Raw genomic sequence first — 27,796 nt, 5'->3', positions numbered from 1 at the left:
GGGTCAGGATTAAGCAGGAGTCCCCCCAGGCTGGCATCACCCAGGAGTTCTATCCATTCCGGGAACGGGAGGCGGTGGGAGTGGAGCGGCCCCTCGGGACCGGGGCTGAGCCGCCGCCCTCTCCGCCGGCCGGGGTGTAAGAAGGGCTGGGCGCTGCCCGTGAGCCGCGCCCGTCTGCTGCTGGGAGTTTGTGAGCCCCCCGGCTTTTGTGTGTAAATCGGTTTCCACCCATCCTAACTGCAGAGAGAATCTTTGAGACCACCAGAGCTCGAGGACAAAACCCCAAAGGTAAAACAAACTCCAAAGGCATTAACTTTTTAAAGCACCCTGTGTTTTGTGAGCAAATCTCTTTTTTTTAACCCACATTCGGTACTAATTGTACTGTTACTTGTGTAAAATCAAGCCCAAAGGCTCAGGAGGCACACACGTGTGCACAGAAGTCCAGGCTATCTCCAAAGTTTCCAATTAAAAACGGAAAATCAAGAAGGGAAAACAAAATGCAGGCATTGCCCCTAAATGAATAAAGAGAAATTGTATCCCTCAGTTTTATTTTGTAGGCATGACCCATAGTAAACAGCATCCTTATAACAACATGTTTTTAAAAGTAGGATGAGGTCTGTATCTGAGAAGTTTCCAAACTTGGTTCTGTACTTTGTGCGTGCCACAGCTATTGTCTGGGGTGATTTGCATGGATGATTGCAAAAATACTACATTATTAAACTTCCCTCCATTCTTTTTCTCATGGAAGAGACACCAAAAAGCCTGTGCAGACAACCCAGCGCTTTCTGAAGCAACATATTCCTGCTATGGATTTAGCAAGGAGGTTTTTTTGTTTGTTTTGCATAGGTTGTTTTATTTTTAGCATCAGTCTGGTTGCCAAAAGGCAGCCTCCCAGTGTGAGTGAATACGCTGCAGTTCAACTGAGTGTGCAGTCTGGGTCTCGCAGAGGAATGAATGTCAAAGCAGCAGGAACATCACCAAACAGTTTTCTTAGCAGACACTGCTGTGAGGATCTTCTTGCTACACCTTGACAGAAGATCTGCACAGCGAGCAGTTCCTCAGGAGTGCCAGATTGATCTGACTGCTCGACATTTGTTTGGCGTTTGGTTTAGGGCGTTGTCAGAAGAGGAACGAAGGACAAACAGCCTGGCTGGCGCCCGCTGTGCTGATGGAGAACACGATGAGCCCCAGTTTGCCATCAGCTGCTGATCACCAGCTCTGCTGGGAGCTGCCATGTTCGGCAGGCTGTTGGCTAAACCCTCCATGGGAGCATTCCTTTGCCTTGTCCGCTCCCAGGGAGCTGCTGTGCCACCATTTCAGCACCTTGAACCAACAGACCGTGGTCCTGAGTTCCTCAGCTGAGCTCTGTGGTGCAGCACAGGAAGGAGGAACACAACTGTCCTCTTCCTGGATGTGGCAGCAAAGGTGTTGGTGTCACCTGTTTGCATCATCACTCCCAACCTGCTGGTGTCTCTGGCAGAGCAGTGAACGGAAATTTTGGGTCTCTCCCAAACACTCCCCTGTTAAGTAACATTCACTGTGGTGAAAACAGGTTGCAAGCACTTTCTTACTCGTGCCTGGGAGTGACACCTCCTCACTCGCCTGTCTAAGGCTTGTGGCACCTCAAATTAGAAAACTGGAAAGAAGAAAAATGAATAGATAATGTGTGGGATAAGTGTGCTTAGTACTTCAAATACGTTCAAGAGCCCTTACCTAAAATACAACACTGCTACTTTAATTTCTTGATGTGCTATCTATTACACGGTGAGGAAAGCAGAAATGAAGAAACCAGCCCTTACTTCCTCATGTGGAAGCTATCCCAGCTTGCCAAATCATTAACAAATGTTTTAAGCAGCAAAAGGAAAAAATTGTGCCATTTGCTCGTAAGGCAAAACCATTTGGACTACTAGAAATTTCAGAGTAATGTGAAAGGTTTAAGCAAAATAAGGGACAGCAAAAAGAGAAAACAACTGTAAATATTGATAAGAGTTAAGTAATATGGTAGCAATTAATACACATTTCTTATATGTTCCATAACTGGGAGACAGGCCTGCAAAAAGAACTACAATTCATAGAAAATAAGCAAAAGCAGTTAAGCCAACATGAATCCATATTGGAGGACGATAATTAAAATCAGGCAATTAACAGCACACAAACTCATATTTTAGTGGGAATCAGTTGCTACCATTTTGAAAGGCATAATTTATAATCAGATAAACCTTTGGAACAAATGTTCAACTACACAGCAAACCCTGCCAGAGGACATTAGTTAAGGAGGCATTTAGTGTTCTCTTACGTGTTTTAAAATGTCTTCTCCTAAAAGAATGGTGCAACCCAGGTCTCAGGCTTCTAAGTACTATTTATCACATTTGCTATTAAAGAAAATGTTGTGATAAAAGTTGAGGGATTTCTTAGTAGAAGAGAGATTGCATTATTAGCAGCCATGAGGCTTTTTGCATTCCCTGAGCTTGGACCAGATATGTTTAGGGCTCTCAACTACACACAAGATCAACACAGCACTTTCTTTCATTTCCCTGCTTCTTGTTCCACAACAGCCCACCTTGACCCCATCCTGGAGTCAGCACACACATTTTGCAGAAGCATTTGCATCCTAAGATGATTACTGAAAATGACATTAAAAAAAGAGAATGTGAAAATCACTGGTAAGCAATCCATGGTATTGCTTTTCAGTTTTCACTGTTATGGCATGGGAATGTATTTATCAGGAGTCATTAGATCAGGGATTTTCAGCTGGAGATGTATTTGATATGGAGCTTGATAAATTGGTCGAGCTGCTTGGCCTGATAGTTGTTGTCATTGAACAGAAAATTAATATGAAAATATTTGTTGCAGCCACCCAGAGTCAAGTAACTGGAGGAATCTGTGGATTCAACTCAACCACACAATGTAAAACCCATTCAAATACTGTTCATAATTTCTTTTAATATTACCTTCAACTTTCAAACCCAAAGCTAGCAGATTTTTCCACCTAGTCCAAGGTAAAGTATTCAATTTTTAGATGTACCTAGTTCAAATATGCCAGATCTCTTCAATTTCCTACTTATGTGTTAGATCTCCCATGACAATAGCTTGTCAGAAAATGTGAATGAGTCATAACTCCTAAGCCCTATGAAACAATTTACAGGGATTTAGAAATAGGCAGGGATTATCACAGTTCACACACAAAATTAATACCACCTTTTTCAAATGCTAGCAGCATTTGTTCAAACAATATTCTTGCTTTGCTTTGAAAATTATGTAGCCCTTTATCCCAGTTTTAGCAGTCATGTTTTTTGTACAAAAATTCCAGCAAGGATATTATTAGCTTCCTCAATTATTAATTAAAAAAAAAAAAAACAAACAAAAAACCAAAAATAACACTCCCTATCCCACATGAAATTCCAGCTTCTCTGTGTTTCTAATAAGGGTGAGATTTTATTATGTCTATGAGGATGGTCATACACTGAATAAAAAACTCAGTGGGTCTATACAACATGAATAGAAATTATTCAGAAGTCAGATTTTTAGACCTAATTTTCTTCTTTATGCAGGAAAAACAAGCAGCTGTACTTCAAAAAGGCTTTCATTAGGTCCATAATGGCAAAAGTACTGAAATGGAAGAAAATAGAGGGAAGTGATTACTTTAATTTCCAAATCTTAAATACAAATATTTAAATGTAATTTTTGCACGATGCCCAGCAAGCAAAACCCTTTAGAATTTTGAGTCTCTCAGACAGCACTTTTAGAGATCTCTGCTGTATAGGGTTTTTTTGTGTCTCAGCAGACTTTTATCTGATGTTCCTAATGAGATTAAATGCATGGAAATACACTTATTCAGTTTTTCTGAACTACAGCAATGGCTGTGTTTCCTGTAGTGGTGTTGAATATCCTTTTCAATTACTAATACCAAGTCTTTGACAGTAAGGCAGGGAAAGTCTCTTCATTTGGGTGAGATGCTGACCTCTTTGAAGGTGGAGTTTTATCACTGATTTCAGTAGGTCCAAGATTTCCCTAGATATGATATAAAATCATGGCCATTCTTCATGACAAGTAAATATATAGTAACGACACAAAGGATTCTAAATTCAAAATGAAACTAGCATTAACTGTGACAAAACCATGTTGCACAAAAGCTTCCCATTCTCTAAGATTTCAGAAGTATTGTTTTGGTCTTGTGGTTCATAAAGGAGTCAAGATTGGTTTAATACTTTTTGTATTTATAAGGTATTTATCTAAACTTCCTATGTTCATGTGGTACACTGAAAATCTTAGGCCATTTGTCAATCTTTTAATCAGCAAATTATAGGGTGATGAAAACCCCCTCCCATGTACGAGTTGTCATCCTGCCTTCCTTATGGACTGTTGTTGCATTTCAACTATTTAACTCAAATAAACAGTCTCTGTAAAGGAAAAGTTTCAATTGCCAGTGAGAAAAAATGGTTACAGCTTCCAAAGGGTATTCACAGCATAGGAGTTGAAAAGGGTTTTGTTTTATGGGTTTTGTTTGTTTTAATGTGGATCTCCAGAAAGTTGCAGAACCGCATCTCTTTCAAAAGTTTCTGATGAACACTAGGATCCAGGTTCTCACATGTAAAACCTCTATGTTCATGTGGGGTTTTGTTTGATTGTTTGGTTTGGTTTTTTTTCCCCCAATCTCGGAAAAGAATAATTTGATCAAATTCTTGCCCTACATTATGCTAGTATATTGCTTTGGACTTCAGTGCAGAAGAAGCTCAGTCTTACCCAGAGTAGGTTGATATAAAGGGCATTCTGCCCCCACAACTATTGCCAAAATATGAAAATAATTAACTTTTTTTGCTTGCCTAATTTAAGATGCTGGATTTTGCTCCTGCCCTACCACCTAGCAGCCTACCTTTGGAAAACATAACCCAATGTCTTCTTAAAATTCTGTAAGGAAACTTACTCCGACAGAAGATGTTTACCTCTTGTCTAAGAACAATCAGAAATTCCAAATGCTTCACAAACCCTCCAAAATTAACTGCTGGAAAGGATATAAAACATGAAAAAACAACACATCTCTAGATCACCTTTTTGAGTTGTTAGCACATGAACATTACATACCTGAGTCATTAGATTTTTTCCCCCCCTCCTTTTTTCCCCCACTACAGCATTAGATTTTTTTACCCATTGGAAATGCAACACGAAAATGGAAAACAACATGAACTTGTACCCACATTAATTCAGTTTTGTCGTTTTGTGTTTGCCTTCGTTACAAGCAGCAAGGTGCATAGCTCACTCAAAATCAATAGTGGCATGAACTCCCTTGGTCTCTCCCAGGATAACAGGATTTGCCAGCTGGTCCCTCCAGAACTTGCCAGAAGGACCTTCTTGACGTCGGCTGGCAAAACCTTGCTGGTCTTTAGAGTTGTGTTTGACGTGGCACAGTGGAACACTAACCTGACCTCTTCAGTGCAGGTACCTCCCTGTCCTTTGGGAAAACAGAGTTGGGCAATCTAGCCTGTTCCAATGACTCCTGGCAACTGCAGGCCAAGATTTTCAGTCCAGCAGTCACAGCTGGGTAAGCTGTACATCAGTCCCATTTCTTGGGTTAAAATGGGAATAGGCTTCCAAGCAATTTTGCTGTATAAATCCTACGTTAAAATTTGTTGGCTTGAATGTGTGGTTTTTTCACACTGTCAAAAGAGGAATAAATTCAACCCTGTCTCTCTGCATTTTCCCAGACTGCCTCAGTTACAGTCAGTTCTCAATAGCTCAGCTATTGATACCAGATAGCAAAACAGGTATCTGATAGAGTATATTCTGTAAAGAGAGAGAATGTTTATCACAGTCATTTATATTGATTCTCATGACTTATGAACATCACAACTTCATTTGATGTATATATAAACCAGCGACTAGGAATCTGGAACACAATACAGTACTGCTAAAAGGACACAAGGAGACTTCAGAGTTGAATTTCAGCAAATAAAATAGATTATGTTTAGATTATTAGGGCTGGATACAGAGAGATTTGCTTTTCTGAAGAATGTTAACAGTTTTTTACAGTAAGGAAAAAAAGAGCAGAAATATGTGCTCTTTTGATATTAGTGTGCCATTCTAAGAAGTGAACCTGTACTTGAAAACTCTCAAGTGCATGAACAAGAAACAGGACTGCATGATAGAGCCTGAGCCTGTAAAAGCAAAGGACTGGCACAATAGCTGTCATTAACAGTACACAACTAAAAATTGCTGAAATAGCCATCTATGAATGCAGGGATGCTTAGTCCTGCATCACCAGAAATAAAAATAGAAAGAGAGTTTTCTATTTCATTGACTATAAAAACAGGTAAAGTCCCACAGTCCCAATGAATTCAGTTCCAGAGCTTCAGCACCTTCAGCAGGAAAGGCAGAAAAGAAGCTCCATCTGGTGGTGTGGCTGATTGCCATTGCTTTTCAGTTTCATCTGATGGCAAATACATTCCTCTCCAGCAACAAAATGAAAAACTGAAATAACATGCAGAAGGTCGCCTGTCCCACAAATGGAACCAGTGTTATCAAACATTTTAAAATCAGAAAACATCCTAAAACCAGGACTTTCTATTTGAAGCAAGTCAGAGCTGAAGCTTTTCAATGCAAGGCACACATGATCCTGTCAGGGCAGTAATCTAACAAACATAAAAGGGTGCATTAGCACACTTCAAGAGGTGACATGCTGCAGCCTGGGGTGGGGCGAAGAAAAGACAATCACTGGTTAAAGGATGAAGGAGAAGGTGTGTGAACATGAGGTCAGGGTTGCTACTGCATCTGCATCATATAGAAAATAATAAAAATAATAATTTAAAATTATTATTATTATTATTATTATTAATAGTAATAATAATAATAATAGTAATAGTAGTAGTAGTAGTAGTAGTAGTAGTAGTAGTAGTAGTATAGGAAAGAATTGTTGAACAAACTGCAGTGATTCTGGTGTGGTGTTCAGGTAAAATGATTTGACCTAAGCTTCCAAGTAATTTTAGCAAGTATTTAATTCTAAGTATCTGTGTCAGCAAAGTCACTGCTTTGTGGGACTGGGAAACGTTCCCCCAAGCTGATGTTATAAAATGTTATAAGCATTGTAAAGTATGAACCTAATTAGGTAGATGATACTAGCAGAGCCACTGAAGTTCTATGCCTACTTTCACACACAAATTCATGCATGCTCCTACTGCTCCTTCAAGAACCTATGGCAATTTCCATGCTCCTAGTTCAAGTTTGTGTTAAACAACAGCAATTTTAAACACATATACACATAAACCTTATCCTGCAAACTCAGGTAAATAAAATATACTTTGTGTATTCTTTTGTAGTGCCCACATTTCAACAGGCAATATGCTGCATTTCATCAAATCAATGTATCATTACTTTTTTCCTAAATAATAGAACAGAGCCTAATATTAATTACCCACCAAAAAAATCCATGTTAAAAGAATGATGGGAATACAGATTCAAGCATCAATACACTGAAAATTGCCTGAAGTCACATTGCCTTTATAACCTTAATGCAGCCCTTTTTTTTTTTTTTTTTTGAGCCCATCATTAAGGTTACAGCCTTTAATTATGCATCTTTAGGCCATTTTTCTTTCAGGACTGTCTCGTTAAGCACACAAGATAGACAGCTACTTAATGGTGTTGTCACTGCTTTCCTCCACATTGCTCAAAGTGTTGCTGCAGGCCTGACTTATTGAACAGTATTCCAGTCCTGCTCTGGAGATGTGACTGGATTTCCTCACGGGATCCTCCATTGTGCTCAGTATCTTCAGGTGCTTCAGAAACAGTAGACTACTGTGAGATGAAATATTCCTGATTTTTAGCATTAGAGAGCTGAGCTGCAGAGAGGTCAAGGTGAAAAGCGTCCCTTTATTGAAAGTGCTCATTTTGGAAGTGGGCAGCTTGACTTTGAAAATTGCTTGTGAGAATAGAAGATTTTTCTTTGACTCAGCACATCACTCCTTTTGACTACAGCTGGAGCTCAGTACCTCTGAAATCTGACTGCTCGGGTTATTGGGGTAGAAAATTACCAGTGTGCATTAGGTAGCCAAGTTAGTTTGAGCAATTTGCATAGCACTGCCAGGTGCTTAATGTCTGGAGCAGCAATAAAATTCAGTCCCTCTAGGCTAGAAAACCACTTGCCTCTGTGGCAGGGCCATCCTTTCCCTTCCTGCATTCTTTGTAATTTGAAGGAAATTAGGTCCAAGTCCTCCAGCCATGTAAGTAGTGTGTGATCATGACATTAAAACATTACCAAAGGATGTTATCATGATTCATATCACCATGAATTGGAATTGCAACCCTAATAAAATTATTTTAGACTTTTTGCTCCTACTGGCTTGGCACAATTCAGGTCCATTCCTTTTACAAGCCATCTGCAGATAATATATAGTTCAATACATCTACATACAATAAATATTTAAGAATAAGTTTAGCAAAATATGTTTCCTTTGCCGGTATCTGGACTACTAATCTGCTGTAACTCTGTTTCTGTCTCCATTTTCATATCCAACTAAAACAAAGACAAATCCCATGTCTCCCATTTGTTTTCACTCCCAAACTGAGGAGACATTTAAAGGCTGCTACTTCTGTGGTTCAGTACATCTTTTCTAATGTCTCTGTAATGTGATAGACTGTGAATGCAACCTAATGGTGCCAAAACGGATTTGTTTGTCTTTTTACTCCGTGAAGCAGAAGGACTCACTTCAGTTTGAAAATACTTCAGGAAGTCACACTGTAAGGAGTTTGAAAATAATTCAGTTAAAAGAAGACATTTTGTTTTCAAAATAAAGATGTTCTTGAAGAAGAAGTGGTGCCATTCACACCCTGCTCTCTCTCCCATCCAAGAAACAGAAGTGCCTGAGCGTAGTTGAAGCGAACAGAAAGTTTTCACTGCTCTATGTTACCCTCTTCCCAACAGCAGTGAATAGATCACTGCCCACTCATCCCACTGGACTCGTTGCTTTGATTTCTGGTTGTTATTGTCCCTCTCCTGTACATACCACTATTTCCTAGTCACATTAGCAGCACTGCCCAGACCCTTTCCATCCAAGCATTTAACTTGCAAATCTAAGGATAACTCAACAGGATCAAGATTAGCCAGACTAGTCTTAGGGAACCAATCTTTTGAGCCCTTAGTTATCTTTTGAATTATTAATCAGGCTGGAGACACAAGGAGGAGCAAGTTAAAAACCAAGGGGGATTAATGAATTCATGAACTGAGCAAGACTTTTAAGAGCAATGGATTAATTTTCGTTGTGAAAATTAAATGGATTCAGTGATTTAAAAAAGCTAAATTACCTCAAAGACCTATTTCAGCAGTAATTTTCTCTCCTTTTCAGTTTTCCTTTTTTTGCCTGTTGTCCTTGAAGATTGCATTTAATTTCACTTAATTTTATTAGTTATCCTGGCAAATGAAGAAAAAATGGCATTTCTTATTTCTCCCACAAGAAGGATGCATTCATTCCCCAACAGAAATCACTTCCTTTGCATTCCAAGAGCAAAAGATTTATCTTGGCCAAAGGCAGAGTGTTTTTATTTAAATGTGATGCCTGTCTTACTTTGAAATGTGAAGATTAATGACTCCATGCAAAATTCTTTGTCTCTCTTCTGCCATATGTTCAGGGGGGTGTCTTATCACTATGGTTTACAAATGAATCCATGTAGTCGTCACTTCTTGATTCATGTTACAGGACAGGAAGACCCATAAAGTTTTGTCACTCAGCTGCAACAAGATGCAAATTGCCTTCTTTATTTTTCACATTTAAGTGCAGTGGATAAATGCAGTGAGGTGGTCACCTTTCAATATGTCCTGCAGAGAGCTCTAATTCTCCAGGCAACCAGTGAAGTCTAAAAGTTTATTTGAGATGCCATGTTTTCACACTGATCCAATTTTTGCTGTTTGCTTGATTTAATGGATGGTACAGTTTCTTGTCTGGATTTTTTGCCTAAATCAAAAATCCAGGCATGGATTTGCCTGTTCCTTATTGCATTCCCAAACAAAGCAGCAACTACAGGAAGAAGTTAATTTGAGTGAAACCTGCTAGAAGGTAGAATACAAAGGCACAAGTACTAAAGATGAATTTTCCTTCTCATCATTGCAATCAGCAGCCGATTTTCTGTGAATGGGTTGTACATGCAAAGACCCACTTGCAGTGGCAGAGCTTTTATTCAAAATTTTTTTCTAACACTTAGGCATGAAAAAATAATGGAGGAAATTTCACATTTTGCCCAGTTGCTTGGATGAAACTGCATTTATAGAAAATAGAATTGATTTAAATTCACCAAAATTTAGGTTTAAACTAAAATCCAGAGATTGCTGTTCTTTCAAAGTAGAATTTTTAATATTTCATTCGAAATATCATCTTAAAAAAAGAAATACTAAGACCTCAAAGTCATTCTGGACAAACAAAAACAAGCCCTAAAAATGCAGAAGATTAAAAAAAAAAACCAGTAAATGAGAATGTGAGTACGAATATTCTAGGGAAGAAAAATAGAAAAAAGAAAGGAGACTACAACAGGCTGCTTGCATAACATCTTAAGTCTGCAGGAAAGGTGCTCCCAGGAAAGGTCCTTGGGAGGGTTCCAGTCTTCAAAACCCTGGGGACCAGAGGGAAACAATAACTTCATGCCTGTAGTTAGGGCTTCAGCTCACATATACAAACACACTTCTACGTCGTACCCTTACCTGTGCTCCTGGCTTCCCATATTACTCTCATGTGTTTATAGCCATATATATGTGTGTATTTACCTTGAAGGAACCTTCAAGTAGTCTTTAAATACCTCCTGAACAAAACTTGCTTCCATTGTTCCCATGAGCCAGTTTAACATCAACACAGTTGGAAGGTGAGGGCAGGGAGAATATTTTTAGTGTACTTCTAGGCTGAAACTTTGAATCTTGCTCAAATGAATGAAATGTACAATTGGTAATGCCACTCTAGTCCATAAACATTTAGATCTTGCTGAAAAGACTACTTTTACCAAAGAAGGTGGTTTTGTTTTGTTTGTGGGTTTGTATCTTTTTTTCCATCTTGGGTTATTTTAAATACTACACAGTTTCTGTTGCTTGATTTCGTAGGTAATATTAGGGAGAGAAATAGTGAATGCAGGCACTCCAGCAACTGCTTTTTGAGAACCTGTGTGCAGGCAGGGTGGCTGAGGCAGACTCTCCATCCAGCCATAGAGAAAGAGGCTTCCAGCTGGCTGAGAGAACAGGCTCCTCTCCCTGTGGCTTTCCTCCTCTGCTGGCACCATCTCCAGCTTTGCTGTGCTTGAAACCAGCAACACATGGCTCTGATGTTGCATTGCAAAAGGTGATTGAAATTATACTGTGCTAAACTGGCAGCACCAAACTTTGGCACCCATCCTTGGTGGAAACAGCTACAGCCAGCCCCACACAAGATTTTGACTTTTCACTCCTGTGAAGTGCAGCACAGGACCTTTCATAATTTGGGTATGTCAGAGAAACAGTTTAGTGAGAGAAAAATGCCAGTGGCCTTGCAATCCCAAGGCTTATTAATAATATGCAGTAATACACGAAAGATTGAACAACAGAAATAGTACTGATTTATTATTTAATTATTAATTTATAATTATAATAATAAAAGATAATAAACATATAATTAGATTATAGTATATTATAATATATAAATATATTAAATAGTATACAGCATATATACAATATAATATATATTACATATAAATTTTAATTATTCTTATAATTGTAATAATGATAATAAAGATAATAATGATGATGATAATGATGATGATTATTATGATTGTGATGATTATTATGATTATAATGATTATGATGATTATGATAATAACAATAAGAATAATAATTTATTGGTGAAAATGGCAAATCCTCTCCTTGAAGCAGCCTGGAAGCTTGAGCTGTGACAGGAAGGAAGTATTCTGCACTGATCTTAACAGAAAATGCAACCTACTTTTAAATTTCTGTGCCACACTTTTTTCTTTTTTTCTTTAAGATGTGGACAGGAAGGAAAGCTTAGTTATGTTTTCTCTTTGCTTTGCATTCTGTATCTTCATGATGGTGCATTAAAGTAACGGTGTGATCTGGAGCAATCCCAGGAGCAGCACTAATGTTACTAGAAATAAAATGCTCTAAGGATATTATCAAGACAATTTCTGCAGGGACAATTAATATCCTTTATCACACCAGCTCATATAACTGGGAAAATTATGTACAGATTGAGAACAAAACTACTAAAATGAGTTTAACACCACTGTGTTAATTGGTCATTCAGTTTGAGGGGAAATGGTGTCTGTTACTGTCACGCCAGGAGAGGAGACCTTAGCAATGGAAAATGCAGCATTTTCCCCATTTGTTATGAGACAAGGACATCTTTATTGCCCATGGAAGGTCGAGGTGGGTCTGGAAGTGTTCCCTAGGATGTTTCCTAGCAGATGAAGGGGCAACCAGAGGAACATGGCCACAGTTTGTTACCTACTGCAAGGAAGTGTGAATAGGAAACAGAGTACATGTGCCTCATATGAGCCATAATGTGAAGGACAATTTACTTGTTTAGGAGGAGAGAGAAAGTGCCTGAAAATTCCCCAGTATCATGCAGGGCCCTGACAAAATCTGACCCTTGGGAGGCAAGTGGAGGTCATGATGCTGCTTGAATAGAGATGAAACACACTGCTGCTCCCCAGAACCATGTTGGAGGAATCAACCCTCTCATTTCTTCTACCATTGTAATACCGCAAAACTGAGTGAGTAGGAGGTTTCCCAGATTACCAAGGGTTTAACTCCAAGAAAAACAGATCAGATGGTTGGTTGGTTGGTTGGTTGCTTGGTTGGTTGGTTGGTTGGGGGTTTTTAATGGCATTTTAAACCAAATCCAACGACATGGTCCATGGTTAGCATTCACTGATCTTCTGGCTTGAATGGCTGCTTTGGGGAGTAGCTCAGCAGAGCTTTGTCTGTAAGCTCCTTAAAGAACAAGTCTGACCTTTTTTACAGTCCATCATTGCTCTGAATATATGGACTAAAGTATGTAAAAAACAGAGTATAAAGCTAGCTGTCCACATCTTCACCACCTTTCCACTTTCCTCCACAAGAAAAAAACATTTGACGCTGATCAAGTAAATTGATGGTTTTCAGTCTTACGCATTTTATTATTTTTAGATAAACACAGCAGCGGAGGTTTTGACAAGTAATAATTATAATAGCCAAGGTTAAAAGATTTAGACAACTTCCTTCCTTCTCTTCTGCAGTCAACACTATTTAAGAAAGAAAAAACAGTGACTGAAAAGAAAAATATTTTGATTCATCTTAAAGACACAAACCAATATGAAAATTCTGTGATGAATACTTGTTTAGATTTAATTTAATGAAATTCTATGTATTTTAATAATGTTGTTTTTAAAATCAGAAAATCCAGCATTTAAGATTGTTCTTCCATAGTGAAAAAAGTATATGCAAGAAGCAGCTGGGCTTCACAAAAAGAGATACTGTACATAATGTGAAGATCCAACTTTTCTTTCCAAACTCAGTCATTTTATACAAAATCGAATTTCACCAGTCCCAGGAAGTATTTGAGAGATCCTTCCATATTCCAGCTTATTACCACAAGTTCCCTCAAGGCAATCCTTTCCTCTTTACTATATCCTGTAACTGTCTTGAAGCATGCAGAAACTGAATTGCTGTAAAACTGCATTACCCTGTCACGGGTTTGAAATCCTTAGGAAAATTGTGATAGCTTTACATCTTAAATTATTTAAAGCATTTAAAGTTTAAAAGGTCTTTTTTTTTTTTTTTTTACAATATAAAGAAATCCCATACCAAATTACTCATAAAACTGTTACAACGATTATAAAAATGTCAGCATTAACACACAATTAGTATATACACACACATATATATACATGATTTATGTCTCTTAAAGATAGGGAAATTCTGTATGTTACAACACAGACTACTGGACTTGTAAGTGGGTTTTTTAATGTAGCTCAGTGTCTTCTGGGAGTTCTCTAAAACACACATGCTCTATAATAGGACAGCCAATATCTATAACTAAGGGAGGGCTAAAATTAATTGCCTGACACATGAACCAAACTGACTGAACAGTGATGCAAATCCTTCTGTGCTCCACTGTGCTGCACTGACCTACACTCCTGCCAGAATCCATAAAATACTGACTTAACACTGAATATGCAACCATGAATCTTGACTCTCTTGACCCTTCCCTAACATATTTTTTCCTCAATTCTCTTCCCATCCATTCATATCCCCAGCAGAAAGCATAAATTGTAGCATAGAGAAGCTCATAAAAGGCCCCAACACACCCCCACAAAAACAGTCCCCCGACAAAAAAAAAAAAAAAAAATCAAATCAAACAAACAATAAAAAACCCTTCACATGCTGCTTTGAGTGTAGCTGAATTTTCCTGCCTGACTCTCTGGGCTTATTGATCAGAGGCTTGAACTTTTCACCCCTATAGTAGCGCAGGCTTTCAGATCGCCGCAGTGCGAGGCTCGTCTGCCCGCAGAGGCTCCTGCTCGCGGCTGTGATAACAACTGATATCAATCATATCGCTCCTTCCCCATTAACGCCTGCGTGCTCAGCAGGCTACTGCGATTACACAGCCCCCCTTTTTTTTTTTTTGATTGGTAATAATCCAATCAATCTGATTCATACGGGCAGTGCAGAATTCAGCGCTCCTCCAGGGCGTTAAGGAGCCGCTGAGCTCCCGAGGCGCGGCTTCACCTCGGTGCGGGGCTCAAAGCTCGGAGCAGCCGCAGCGGTGTCCCGGTGTCCCTGCAGCACACGGGAGCTCGGAAAACTCATGCCCAGAAACAAGGGGGGCTGAGTCAGCCCAGCGAGCCAGAATCGCTGCACTTAGCGACTGTGCTGGCCACAGAAGCGGCACCTACCCAGAAAGTTGCTCGGTGCCGTTTGAAATTAAATTGGAAGCCACGAAGCCAGGGGACTGGCACTGCGGGAAGGCGGAAAAGCGGGAACATTTTTGCCGTGCTTTGTGTGAGATATACACCGTACAGAAGGAGCGGTGAGACAGCACAGCACACGCCAGGCAGGGTCGCGCTCCATGCCCTGTGCGGTGCCTGCTGACCCGAGCAGAGCGTCCCGAGAGGCGCCCCGGGGCCCGGCAGCGCAGCCCCCCGTGCCTGGCTCAGCCTGCAGGGCTACTCGGGAGTCACGGAACGGTTGGGTTGGAAGGGACAGCAAAGCTCATCCAGCTCCATCCCCTCTACCACGGGCAGACACACCTTCCACTACACCAGGTTGCTCAAAGCTCTGTCCAGCCTGACTTTGAACACTTCCAGGGATGGGGCATACACAGCTTCTCGGGGCAACTTGTTCCAGTGCTTCACCACCCTCACAGTAAAGAATTAAATTTTAATATCCAATCTAACCCTATGCTCTTTCAGTTTGAAGCCATTGCCCCTTGTCCTGTCACTCTAGGCTCGTGGAAAAGGTCCCTCTCCAGCTCCCTCCGGGCACTGAACCACCGCCGTGCTTAAACCACCGCGCAGATGCAAACGCAGCTCCTGCGGGCTCGGTGTCCCATCCGTGCCGGGGCTGCTCAGAGCCCGCAGGGACCGAGAGCCCCGAGCGGCCACCGGCGCTGGGTAGGGAACCGGCGATGGCAGCAGCCGCCACGGTCCCGCCGCCGCCACAGCGGAAGCGGCTGTGCCGCCGGAGCCGGCGGACGTGACCTCACGGCACGGCCCCTTCCCGGCCCTCCTCGCCGCGTCTGGCAGCTCCCGGCCGGCGGCAGAGGAGGAGGAGGAGAAGGAAGGCGGGCGGGATCCGGGATGCTGCCGGCGCAGCTCGGGCGCGCGCCGCGGCACCTGCTGGTGTGCGAGCGCGGCCACGCGCGCCACCCGCGCTCGCGGCACGCGGCGCACGTGCGGGACCACGCCTACAGCTGCCGCGTGAGTGGCGCGAGCGAGTGGGCCCGGGCCTCGGCAGGACCCGGGAAGGGAAGGGAAGGGAAGGGAAGGGAAGGGAAGGGAAGGGAAGGGAAGGGAAGGGAAGGGAAGGGAAGGGAAGGGAAGGATCGGAACTGCCCACGCCGCATGTCCCGGGGGTTCTGCCTGCCGGCCGCTCCAGGGGCGCGTTGCCGGTACCCCGCTCGCGCCAGGCTCGGTGTTCTGTGGGGGCTCCTCCGTCCTTGCCAGAGGTGGTCCGCGCCCCTCATTTTTGGGGAGGGAAAAAAATAAAAAACCAAGGCAAATTTGCCCCTCTGTGTTTGTGGTCTCGCGCAGCACGGGAGAAACAAACTCTTTCCTTCCTCCGGGAGCGAAGAGCGGGCGGGCAGGAGGAGCGGGGGGAGCCAGTGGGAGCGGTGATGGTGCCGGTTTAGGAGCTCTCTAAACACAGGCGCAGGGTCTAGAGTAGAAAGGAGACATCGTTCATTCCGCGCAGGGCGCAAGGCGGAGGTTTCCACAAGCCAAGCACACCACCTATCAAAACTTTAACTGTTTATACATTTTAGCAAACAAAGGAATTAGTGTTCATTGGCTACAAGTTACATAGTTCTCCTATTAGTATTCTGTCTTCTGTTGGTAAATGAGTCTCCCATGTTGATTAATCCTCATCTCAGTCTTTCTCTGCTTAGGAGTCAGGGGGTTTCTGGGGTCGGTGGCCGCCTTCTCCACCTGCCGGAATTGTCTTTTATCCTCTCAGAGCTGATTCAGCAGAGTTGCTGGTTTTATTAAGTTTCTTACTTATTTTGGGAGTTCTGCTAAATGTCTTTGTGGCCTGTAAATGCTGTGCTCTGTCTGCCCACTATCAGTGGTACATCCTTCTCCCCAAGCTTTGTTAACCAAACCCTAGGTCTGAGATCACTGAAACATGTCCAACCCTAAACGTTAACAAAGAGACTTGGACTTCACTTAAAGCTTGTTAGCTGTACTCTTGTTTCATGGATTAAATCTCCTTTCTTGTTGATTAGGCTTGAAAGTGTACTAAGGCCAAACAACAAAGAATAGCCTTCCTTAAGAAAATTTGTGATTTTGCAGCAATCAGGCAGGACCCTGTTTCATAACCCTCTTCTCACACCCTGTAACACTATAGGCTAATTGTTAACTGTCTCTGATTTCTGAAGCATTTTTAGCAGCTAATCAGAAAACTTTCTACTGGTGTGGAAGGCAGCTTGTTTGTCAGTCCTTACATCTCTTGAACACGTGTGCCAAGGGAGATACACATCTGTTCTCCAAGAGCTTTGGGAAAGAAGTTTTTTTGGGGGATGGAGTGGGGAGCAAGGAGACTGTGCTGCCTGGGAAGCTTCGTACTTGCCTATGTATTACTTGCTGGATATTACCTTGTTTTCCCTGCTCTGCTAGACTTCAGGGTTCTCTTGGTCTATGGAAAATATATGGGGAAGGTTTAAGCAAAAGGTAAATTGAAGATTCTACTTTGGCCTTTGCTTTTCCACTAAGATTACAGAAATACTTAGCCTACATTTTTAGTTACAACTGCTTCAACAAGTACTCCAGCAAGGGCTGAAGGAGGTGTCCCTGTGCGACATCAAGCTGAAATGTGTAATGATGTGAAACGAGATCTTCTGTTAACTCATGCTATGTAAGATCATGACTTTACATAATACATCAAATGCTATTGTATAGTAAAAAAAAGGGAAAAAAACCCCCCACAAAACAAAAAACCAAATGGCCAAATAATGTATTTAGTGTACCTAGAGATGATGAAAATTGATACATTTTGAAGACAGTAGCCTGATATTACTTTCTTTCCATCTCATTTTAACATAATATACTGGTACATCTTTGAAAGTAAAGGTTTTCTTTTGCATTTCTTGTTGTTTTGTTTGGTTGGGTTTTTTTTCAGAACAAGATAGGATTTACATTACAAATATGTTCCTAATAGGTGTCTTTTTTGATCCCGGAATGTGGCATGCTACCTGAAGTGCTGAAAAGCACAATTGCAGATATTGGAGAATACTACCTGGTGAGGAATTTACCCATTCATGAATTGGTCGCTCATGAATTCATTGATGCTTTCGTGAAGAAAGGTAAGCAGGAAATCAGAACAGAACTAACACAGCCATAATGAACTTATTTTATAGCACAGCAAAATTTTTAGTAGTCTTATTAGTATTTATTCTGTGAAGTGTTTTAAAGGAAGGAAAGAAAAAGTACTAAGCAAATTCTTCATTAATTTGTTCATATGCTTTTTTCTGCTTTGTTATGTGTGACAATGTTTGTTTGCACTCACTGGGTCCAAAACTCCTGTGATTCTTCCTTATAAATTTCTCTCTATTCCACCTCAATTCTGAAAGCCAGCTATCAAGAAGGCTTCTATGTATTCTCACACTTGTTTCTTCTACACCTCACTTCTATGGAGATTCTTGTAGAAATCTTCCTTCTCCCTTTTTTGTTCCTTCATACTTCAACACAGAGCTGTGCTGAGCTGTGCTTCACAGCAGGCAAGAGAAATATATGCTTCCTTATTTTTTTATATTTCACTAAGAGAGCTGTGACAGCTCATCCTTACCCAGTCAGAGCAAAGAGGATGCAAAGAAAGATACAGCCTCTGCCTGGCCACCTTGTCTTTGTGTGAACTGGTAATAAAAATATGTCTGGGAAAAAATGGGGTTTCCATTTGATGACTGGGGAGATTCACAGGTGGAAGGAAAGAAAATGTTTTCATATCAGGGCGTATTATTAACATTGTCCCTATTATAGGTCCTTTAAAATATTGCCAGAACAGGGTTTATAAAAAAAATAACAATGCCATTTTGCTTGAGAAGGTGGAAGAAAGTTAGTCTATGAAAACATGAGAGTGATTCAGAGGGTGTTTGTCGTGTTTGGTTGTCTTGAAGTGAATTGTTTATGTTGTCATGTCTGTCTTTACAGACTGTGTAATCTCATGTTTTTCTGCTTTACTGTTAAAGGTTCATGCTACGCACTTACCTATAAGACAAAAATTGATCAAGATAATACTGCAGCTCTGCTACCAAATGGTATGGGGGATTTGTTTTGGTTTCAGTAATACATGTCAGTTTTGGTCTGGGTTGTTTCTGATTGTTTTTTAATTTTAATTTGGAATGGTGTAAACTGGAAAATAATGCTTACTGTACTTGCCAACTTTGTTAGAAATATATGTGAATTGGAAAAAATACTAATTTTAGCTCTTTTTTTTTTTAATTCATTTTGTTAAATTATTTATTTCATCTGAAGGAAGTTAAAAAACAATAAAAATGACCTTTGCTTTTGTATAGTCAGATTGTCAATGCTTCAACCATAATTGCAATTGCTACGTAATTGCTTTGCAATCTTTCCAAAGATTGCAGTCTTTGTAAAAACATTGCATTCCAACTTGGTGTTTCATACTATCTTTAAGACAGAATTTGTATCAAAAAAGAAAGTTATCAGCACTGCTTAGAAACACTTTTAAAATATTAAGTGTTTATTCTCATGAGACCCCACCTTGGGTACTTCATTCAGCTCTGGGTCCCCAGCACAGGAAGGACGCGGACCTGCTGGAACAAGGAGGTCACAGGAGGTCACAAAGATGCTCACAGAGCTGGATCTCTTCTCCTGTGAAGACAGGCTGAGAGACCCAGGGAAGAGAAGGCTCTGGGGAGTATCAGAGCACTTGCCTGTACCTCAAGGGGGCCTGAAAGTGAACCAGAGAGAAAATTTTTAACAGGTCATGTGGTAGTAGGATGTGGGGGAATGGATTTGAACTGGAGGAGGGTAGGTTTAGATTGGATATTAGGAAAAAAGTCCTTACTGTGAGGGTGGTGAGGCCCTGGAACAGGTTGCCCACAGAAGTTGTGGATGCCCCATTCCTGGAAGTGTTCAAGGCCAGGTTGTATGGGGCTTTGAGCAACCTGGTCCTGAGCAACCTGTAAGGTGTGTCTGCCCATGGTAGAGGGAATGGAGTTGGATGATTTTTACTGTCCCTTCTAACCCAATTTAATGATTCTGTGAGGATTTTGTGGTTCCTTGAGAACTATGTAATGTGTTAAAAGTCAATTTTAGTTGTATCAGAGTTTTATGGAAAGACATCATAAAATGTCCCACATCTCAGATGAGAAAATGAAGCTATTTTGAGCTTCAATTACATTGTCTTATTTCTGTTTTACAGTATATAAAATATAATAGAAATACAAACTGGTCTATCTGCCCTCCAGCCTAAGAAGCTGTAATATGACAAGTGCCCATGAGGGCATGAGTAAATTCAGATTGTTCAGAAGAATTCTTTTGTATGTCTGTTAGCACAGTCCTGGCAAAAGGATACTTGATAGCGATGGAGTTTGTGTGATACAAGTGTTACAAGCTCTGCACAATTATTGAAGAGGCAATGTTGCAGTTCCTGGTGATGTCACTGTCTGAACTCTTCCTCTGCAGTCTTATTTGTTTGTGTTCTGTGCTGTGCTGTTCCTTGTGCAATAGAACCCAAGCACTGTGTTGGGGAGAGAGCTCTTGTGTGAAGCTCTGTACCAAGCAGCAGCAGCAGCCAGATCTAGTTTATGAGCACAGAAGCAGAGTTGTTCCAGCACGTATCAGCTCATCGCTAGCAGGCGTAGTTTACTCAGTGTTAGTAGTCCCAGTGGACATGGAGGAACTGCTTTTGTTTATTTAGTCGAGCAGTGCATGTTGAGCATGAATGTTTACTAAATCAGGCCCTTGTGCAATGTAGTGCTCTGCTAATGACACAGCAAGTGCTACAGGATGAATGGAGGAAAGATGGAGACAATGAACTGAGTAGTACAGTAAAAAAGCTATGACTATCTCAGGAATAATAGTATGCTTTTCTCACTCTAGTTCACAAGACCTCTTTGATAAAAAAAGAATAATTGAGTTATAGCCTTTTTTTTTTTAAGGATTAATCTGGTAATCCATTTAACTGGAACTAAGGAGTCTGCATTACATTAGTAATACCATTGATCTGAAGCTAACCTTGTAAAAGGTATACAGTTCTCAAAAGACTTCAAAGGGGACCAAGCAGAAGATTATTTCTATTAAAATTTGGTTTGTTTATAGGTAAACTAATTCTCTCAGTGGATAAGGATACTTATGAGGAACTTGGACTGCAAGGTCGCCCTTCTCGGTATTCAGGCAAAAAAGTAATGCGATATAGTAAGTATTTATATAAACAGGGCTTATTTAAGAAGCACCTTGTTCAGCTGTTGAAGCTTCCCTTTCACTACAATTAGTTGTTGTCTAGGTTATATTTTTCCAGATGCAGCTACAAGGACTGCCTGAAGAGAGAAAGTACTTTTTCTTCAAGTAGTAAAGCAGCTTTAAGGACACAAATACATCACCTTTTCAGTACTCTATAAAATTTTTAATTTCAAGGGTTCTCATTTTGCTGTTTCTACTGGAGTGATGTAGTACTTAAGAATTTTTGCATACTCTGCATGGTGTCTATATCTTCTGATTTAAGTCAGAAAATTTTAAACTGATTAAGGAGGTGTTTAAAATGTGTACACTACAAAATCAGTGAAGAGCCTGACCCAAGGCTGCATGTTTGAAAGGCAGAATTGTTCTATGTTTCACACATCTAAAATGGTAATCTCTATGTACCAAGTACTTGAAAAACATAATTTTTTAACAGCTGCAGAGGAGACGTCTTGAGTGTGAATTTTATTAATTTGTTTTTTTAGGAAACAAAAAAACCCAAACGCGAACACTGTGCCATCTCAAATGTATTGGAACTTGCAGCAGTTGATAGGTATAGTTACATAAAAACTTTAGGAGGGGAAACTTGTCATCTCTAGTAAGTATTTTGGCAAAATGGGACATCATTTTACCATTCTGATCATCAAAATATATAATGAAATTTCAATTTGAGAAATAAGTATAACTTATGTCCTGCATGGGACAATTCACCTAGGAAAAAAGCCAACCTATTGAAAAAGTGTCATTCTGTATACATGACTTGTTAGAAATTGTAGGGGTTTTTTTACAGCTAATAGCTTGCCTGATTAGCAAGATATTTTTAAGGCACTGTTCAGGGACTTCTGTCAATGCCATTTCAAGAGGAATCTGTCCCTCTAGTCACGAGAAAGCAGTTCCAGATTATATCAAAATATATATATCAAAATAAAGAGGTGAATATTTATTTACATAATGGAGAGTCATATTTGCATAATCAAGTACTTCGTAAAGATTCTGCAAATGTAAAGAGGAAGTTTAATGTTCTTTGGTTTCTTTGTGCTCTTCTAATTTAATAATAAATTTTATTTTAATTGGGTACCAATAGCTATTGTGTATTTTCTGCAGTTATCACTATTGACTTGACTGATGCTGGCTTTCACCCTGAGAGCAAGAAACATAACAGAGTGCTTTGGGCCTTGAAAGAAAAGAAACCTTTAGAATTTGACTTCCTACTGGCTTGGTATAATACAGGTAAATAAAAACCAAAAGCAAAACTAAAATGCAACTGACATGAAGTCCAAATATTTTTAGTTTTCTGGTTTTTTTCTAGTGATTGTAGAAATGCATTGTCAGTGGAGGGAAAAGTTAGATTAAAATGTGTATGGGCGGGATTTTTTGTTTGTTTTGTTTATTTGTTTGGGGTGGGGAGGGTGTTACTTCCTGTGCACAGAACATCTCAGTTCAGGAGGACAACAGTGATTCATAGGAGATATATTGGAGTTGTTTCATTTCCTTTCTCTGTGTTACCCAGGCTTTCTGGCAAACCTTTGCCTGTTTGATGGTGCTACCTCTTTATAAATTTGTGACATACATAACCATTATCAGTACTCTTTTTTTGGTTTGTATTTTTTTAATTAATACACATAAGTTATGTATCCAGTTACATACTTAGGATGGGGAACTCTGATTTCCTCAGTAGTTACAGGACATGTACAGATTCCCTGTTTACATCATGTGCCATGTACCGGGATACACAGACTGCTGTTTGAGGTTGGAGCCAAGTAAAAGGTTGCTATAAGAAATTATACTGTTTCAAATAATCCTCTTCTATTTGTTTATCTGCTGTTTTCTAATTGCTCTATTTTTTCTTCTGGACTCAAGTATTTTTCCTCTGAGGGAAAATTTTTTAAGTCCCCAGTTGTTTGTATTACCTCAGAACAGGCTGTATGTAGGGATATGTAGCATTTGCATGGGACTGATGAAAACCGCGAATGTCTGTACTGAAAAACATGGTTTTCTTCATCACAGATATGTAGCTTTTTGGTGTTGTTTTGCTTTGAGTCTCCACACTATGGAGAAATTATATTAGAAAGGTCCCTGAGAGTGCTTTCCCATCTCCTCTTTGTATTGTTCATTTTTCCTGGCTCTTTAAGGCCAAGTCTGAGAAGGAGTTAACTCATCTGAGAAACAGAAGCTGTTTACAAGCTCCTTTAGGAGTGTCCCATGTTTCACTTTATTCCTTCATGCTTCCCCTCCCCCTTTCTAAGTACTAATCATATGACAAGGATGCTTCCTTGTTTGTCATACAGAAATTGTTTAAAGGCTTGCAATTCCCGTCCTTGTAATCTTCAGGAAAGAGTCACAGTGAAGGCTGTTGCTACCATAAATGGTGACATAAATCCAACTGAGGTGGCAGATCTTCACGCTCAGCTTGCTTGGATTTATTGACCCTGGACAGAGAGCAAAATACCTCTAGGGCCACTATTTTTCATATGTTTGCTGCTGCCCATGCTAACAGCATTCAGGAAGAATAGCGTTTTTTTCCCTCACTTTCTTACATCCCCAAAACAGGTCAGGTCAATAATTTCCTGAATATGGAGTTAAACCTGAATGCCTTTCTGTGCAAGAATCTTGTGCTCATAGCACACAAAAGACTATTGGTTCCTTAGTACTGACAAAAATAAAACTTTTATAGGTTTTTATTAATAGATATGAGACATTGTGTGGATTCTGCTGTAAGGGAAAAAGCGGGCTGTGTTTTGTGAAGAGAATCTGTGTCCTCTGTGAACACTGTGCTTTCAGCCTTCCTACTGATATCTGGTGTTTCTTGCTATGGCCAGCACTGCAGGATTTTTGGTTTTCATACCCAGTTTTCCTACATGGTGGTTTTGGCACCAAGAAGAACAGGGAAAGGGAATATGTCTTTAATGACAGAATCAATATAATCTTTTTTCTATTGCTGTAATTTCTATCACAATTTTATATGTTTATTGGATGAAATTCAGTGGCCTCTGGAAAGCTCTGATGATGTGCCTGGTTGCTGCTAACATAAAAAGTTGTGCTGTAGCTAGAGGAATTGTTCTGTTAGGGTCTGACTGTAGTCTTTGAGATTTCCTGCATTTAGGGCTCTAGCTGAGGCTCCCACATGCAGCAGACATGTAAAATGTATCATTTTCTATCTTTTTCTAGGAATTCTAGGGCAAAATTATACATTATTTGAACCTGTTAGGCTAACAAGGGCTAATAGAATGTAAGTAAGATCATCTCTTCTGGCACTCCTCAGACTTACATATATCTTTATAAAAATACTGAATTAAGAAGAATTCAGTCTTTGTCACTGTGCCCTTTGGAACAACCTTTTTTTGAAGAATGACTAAAAAAATTGAGCTTAACTGTCCTTTTTCTACTCCCCCAAATGATTGTCCTTGATGATGTAAATATGGCTGATAGACTTTAGGCAGTCCATATTTTCTGATAGAAGATGGTAGATATAGTATTCCACAGTGAGCTCTACCCTATTCTTGAATTTCTGCTGTTTACACATGCCTTTTCTGTGGTATCTAAATGTTCCTCTGCACTTTAGACTTTTCATGAGTAAGGCATTATTTCTTGGTCTCCTAGACACCCATTGTTACTTCTTGAAAATAGCACTTATTATCTGGAATTTGAAATTTAGGAGAAGTTATTCCATATCAATTACCTTCCTGCTTCAAAAGCAATTTGGTAATATCTCTGAATTTAAAATATGCCTGCTTAGGTTAGTTCTTTAGTCTAGGTACTTGCTGTTTTGGATCTCTTACTAGGGCTCTCCCACAAGTCCATCGAGGCACATTACAGCCATACTGCATTGAAGAGTTATCAGGGAGAGGAGAGCAGGGATGAATTTTTTCTTCTAGTGGAGCAACATTGGTGATGTATTTTGATTTCTTTACCCTCTCTTTTTTCTTTTCTCTTCAGTCCTTATGCTCCAGATTATTCTGGAATTTCTCTTGACATTGTTGATAAATCTGTTCTTAAATCTCTAATCACATGTTCACTTTTCTATTATTCAGGGAAAATGCTGTTCTGAGATGACATTCCTGCTCCATTTTATCTGTTCCTTTTCAGGAACACTCTGAGTTCATCTTTTTAACAAGCTTATTTTATTACTCACGCAGTTAATTCTGCTTGAATTGTCTATTGGCAAATCTACACTTCGTAGTGAAATAGCAAATTTACCGAGCTGTATTAAGTTGCTGAATCTTGCATTAAGTTTTATTTCCAAGAAGATAAGGAAGCTGAAGATTCTCAGGTTCTGCCATGGATTAAAAGCTCACAAGCAGTTTCACACTGCATATTTTTGTTTATATACAAATGTTTCATGTATTCATTGCTTCTTTTGTTTAGTAGTTTCGTAACAGCTGTTTGTGGTGCTGTGTTGTTAAGGTGCAGAGGGAACAACATTGATGTCATACTTTTCAAAAAACCAAATACAGGCCCTGAAGCCAAAAATAACATTCAGCACCTTAAGGGACTTGCAGTGTCCAGTGTTACAAAGTAATGATCTACAAGGAAAACCAGAGGAGTCCTGCAGTACAGAGGAGCTCTTTGAATGGCTGGGTGCTGTTTTGAATCAAGTTAGCTTGTAAGTACTTGAATTTGTTTCGTCTTTAAAAATGTTTTAAGTAAGGAAAACCACAATTTATTTTAAGAAATAGCTGAATAAAAATTAAGACAGACACTGTTTTATAAGTGAGAGTCTTTTATGCAGTTAAATGTTTATGTAAGTCTTGAATGATTTTATCTGTGTTTTTAGGGGTACCTATATGTACTGGATTGGGCTGGGATAGAGTGAATTTTCTTCACAGTAACTGGTGTGGTGCTGTGCTTTGGATCAGTGACCAAGAGAGTTGATAACAAGGGATGTTTTAGCTATTGATGGGTAGGGCTTGCACAGTCTGAAGGCCTCTTTCTGTCTCTCCTATGGCCCTGCCAGTAAGGAGGCTGGGGCTGGGCAGGAGGCTGGGAGAGAACCCAGCCAGGACAGCAGACCCCAGCTGAACAGAGGGATATCCTACACCACAGGATATGGTGACATGCTCAGCAGCAAAAGCTGGGGCAAGGATGGGTGGGAAATGTTCCAAGTTCCAGCGTTTGTCTTCCCAAGTCAGTTAGAATCCCTGCCTTCCTGGAGATGACTTCACATCTGCCTGCCCTTGGGAGGTAGTAAATTAATTCCTTTGCATGCTTTGCTTTGTGTGGAACTTTTCCTCTGCTTATTAAATTGTCTTTATCTCCCATGGGTTTTCTCCCATTAGCCTTTCAGTTCCAGGTGGGAATGGGTGAGGGAGCAGCTGTTGGTGTTTGGGTGCTTACAGGGTTAACCCATAGCACCATGAGATCTTTTGTATTGATTGCTTGGTCATTAATTACTTGGCATTAATTTAGATGATATACATAGATCCTACTTGTTTGGTACAAGTTCTGATTACTAAGACATCCTATAGAATATTTAAAGCATATTTATTTCAGTTACTTTATTGTTTTTTCTTCCAGAGACAACAAATCCTCCAGCTTCTTATCAACCTATTGCTGTCCTGAGCCCAACACAGTGGTGGAAAAAGCTTTTTTGTGCACAATCACAGGCTTTATAATTCCTGAGAAGATTATTCAGTTATTGGAACAGCTGTGGTAAGGACTGACAGAAACACATTACTATAGCACTTGTACTCTAACGCTTCTTGTTTGAAATCACTTTTAAATACTTTTCAGTTGAAAATAAATAGCAAAATATATAAATGTAGACTTCTGTTTTCATTAGGAAATTAACTGGAAGCTTGACATCAGTATAAAATGTAAAAGACAATTTTGAATGCCTTGAATTTGAAAAAGCCTGCCCTGCATTGTAGTCATGACTTTGGTTTTTATCTGAATTTCTGAGAAACTGGCTGTATGGTGCTCCTGCGTTTTTAAAACGTGGCATGGATAGTATCTGGCTTTGATTATTCATAATCTATTTCCTCTCTGGTGGTAAAAGTATTTGTGTCAAGCATAGCCTTAGACTACTTTACTTCCTCCAATGTCTTTTTTCTTCCCTGATAGCAATTGTTCTCATTAAATTTTCAATTTTCTGAAAGACAGTGCATGCTGTAGTAAAGTCAGAACTGGTACTGTACAACTTAGAACTTTTTCTAATTGCTACAACTTGCAGATTTGCCATGTATAAAACTATGATAGAAGTAATCGATAGTCAATCTTACTTTGTTCCTTAATGTATTCTGAATATTTCCTTTCAAGTTTATTTATTATGGACTAAACTTTTTAACGTTCATAATTTCTCACTGAAGTGTGTCATTGATTGTTTTACTTTATACTGTAGACTTGAATATATTGCCTATTCCATTATAATCACTGATTATCTTCTCTTCTTGCCTGCAGTTGCTATTTTGGCGAACCAAAACTGGCACATTGGCTCACCTTAACTGTGCATGGCTTTGCAGACAGCCCTGTTTCCTGGAGAGAAAGTGAACATGGTTTCCACAAAGGAGGAGAGAACTTGTACAACTTTGTCATTTTTAGAAATCTGGACTACTGGCTTCACATGGCTGTAGGAGCTCATGATGATTGTCCTCCATAAAGTTATGTCCACAGAAGAAGTTCTCTAATAATCCCTTGTCACTGACAGAAAACTAATAAAATATTTTTTGTA

The 27,796-nt window shown here is 39.8% G+C and overlaps 1 protein-coding gene across 2 annotated transcripts; it reads left to right on the top strand.

The window, feature by feature from the left end:
• Positions 1-14: 14 nt before the first annotated feature.
• On the top strand, positions 15-27,796 carry RPP40 (ribonuclease P/MRP subunit p40). 2 transcript variants are annotated; one of them, XM_084210390.1, is made up of 8 exons: positions 15-288; positions 17,867-18,011; positions 18,894-18,962; positions 20,992-21,087; positions 22,234-22,359; positions 25,534-25,732; positions 26,644-26,778; positions 27,526-27,796. In XM_084210390.1, exons 2-8 carry the CDS (start codon positions 17,894-17,896, stop codon positions 27,722-27,724), a joined length of 942 nt encoding a protein of 313 aa, XP_084066516.1. In that variant the 5' UTR covers positions 15-288; positions 17,867-17,893; the 3' UTR covers positions 27,725-27,796. The 2 variants fall into 2 exon arrangements, with proteins under 2 accessions (XP_084066516.1, XP_084066515.1); XM_084210389.1 differs by lacking the exon at positions 15-288 and adding an exon at positions 15,739-15,912.

This window comes from Fringilla coelebs (genome assembly GCF_963513975.1).
Source record: "Fringilla coelebs genome assembly, chromosome: 1".
NCBI lineage: Eukaryota > Metazoa > Chordata > Aves > Passeriformes > Fringillidae > Fringilla > Fringilla coelebs.
This window is presented reverse-complemented; position numbering and strand designations above follow the sequence as displayed.

Coding starts and splice junctions, on each gene's coding strand:
- RPP40 (XM_084210389.1), top strand. CDS start 15,793: ATGCTGCCGGCGCAGCTCGGGCGCGCGCCGCGGCACCTGCTGGTGTGC. Junction 18,963..20,991: donor TGCAGCTCTGCTACCAAATG/GTATGGGGGATT, acceptor GTTTGTTTATAG/GTAAACTAATTCTCTCAGTG. Junction 21,088..22,233: donor CAAAAAAGTAATGCGATATA/GTAAGTATTTAT, acceptor TATTTTCTGCAG/TTATCACTATTGACTTGACT.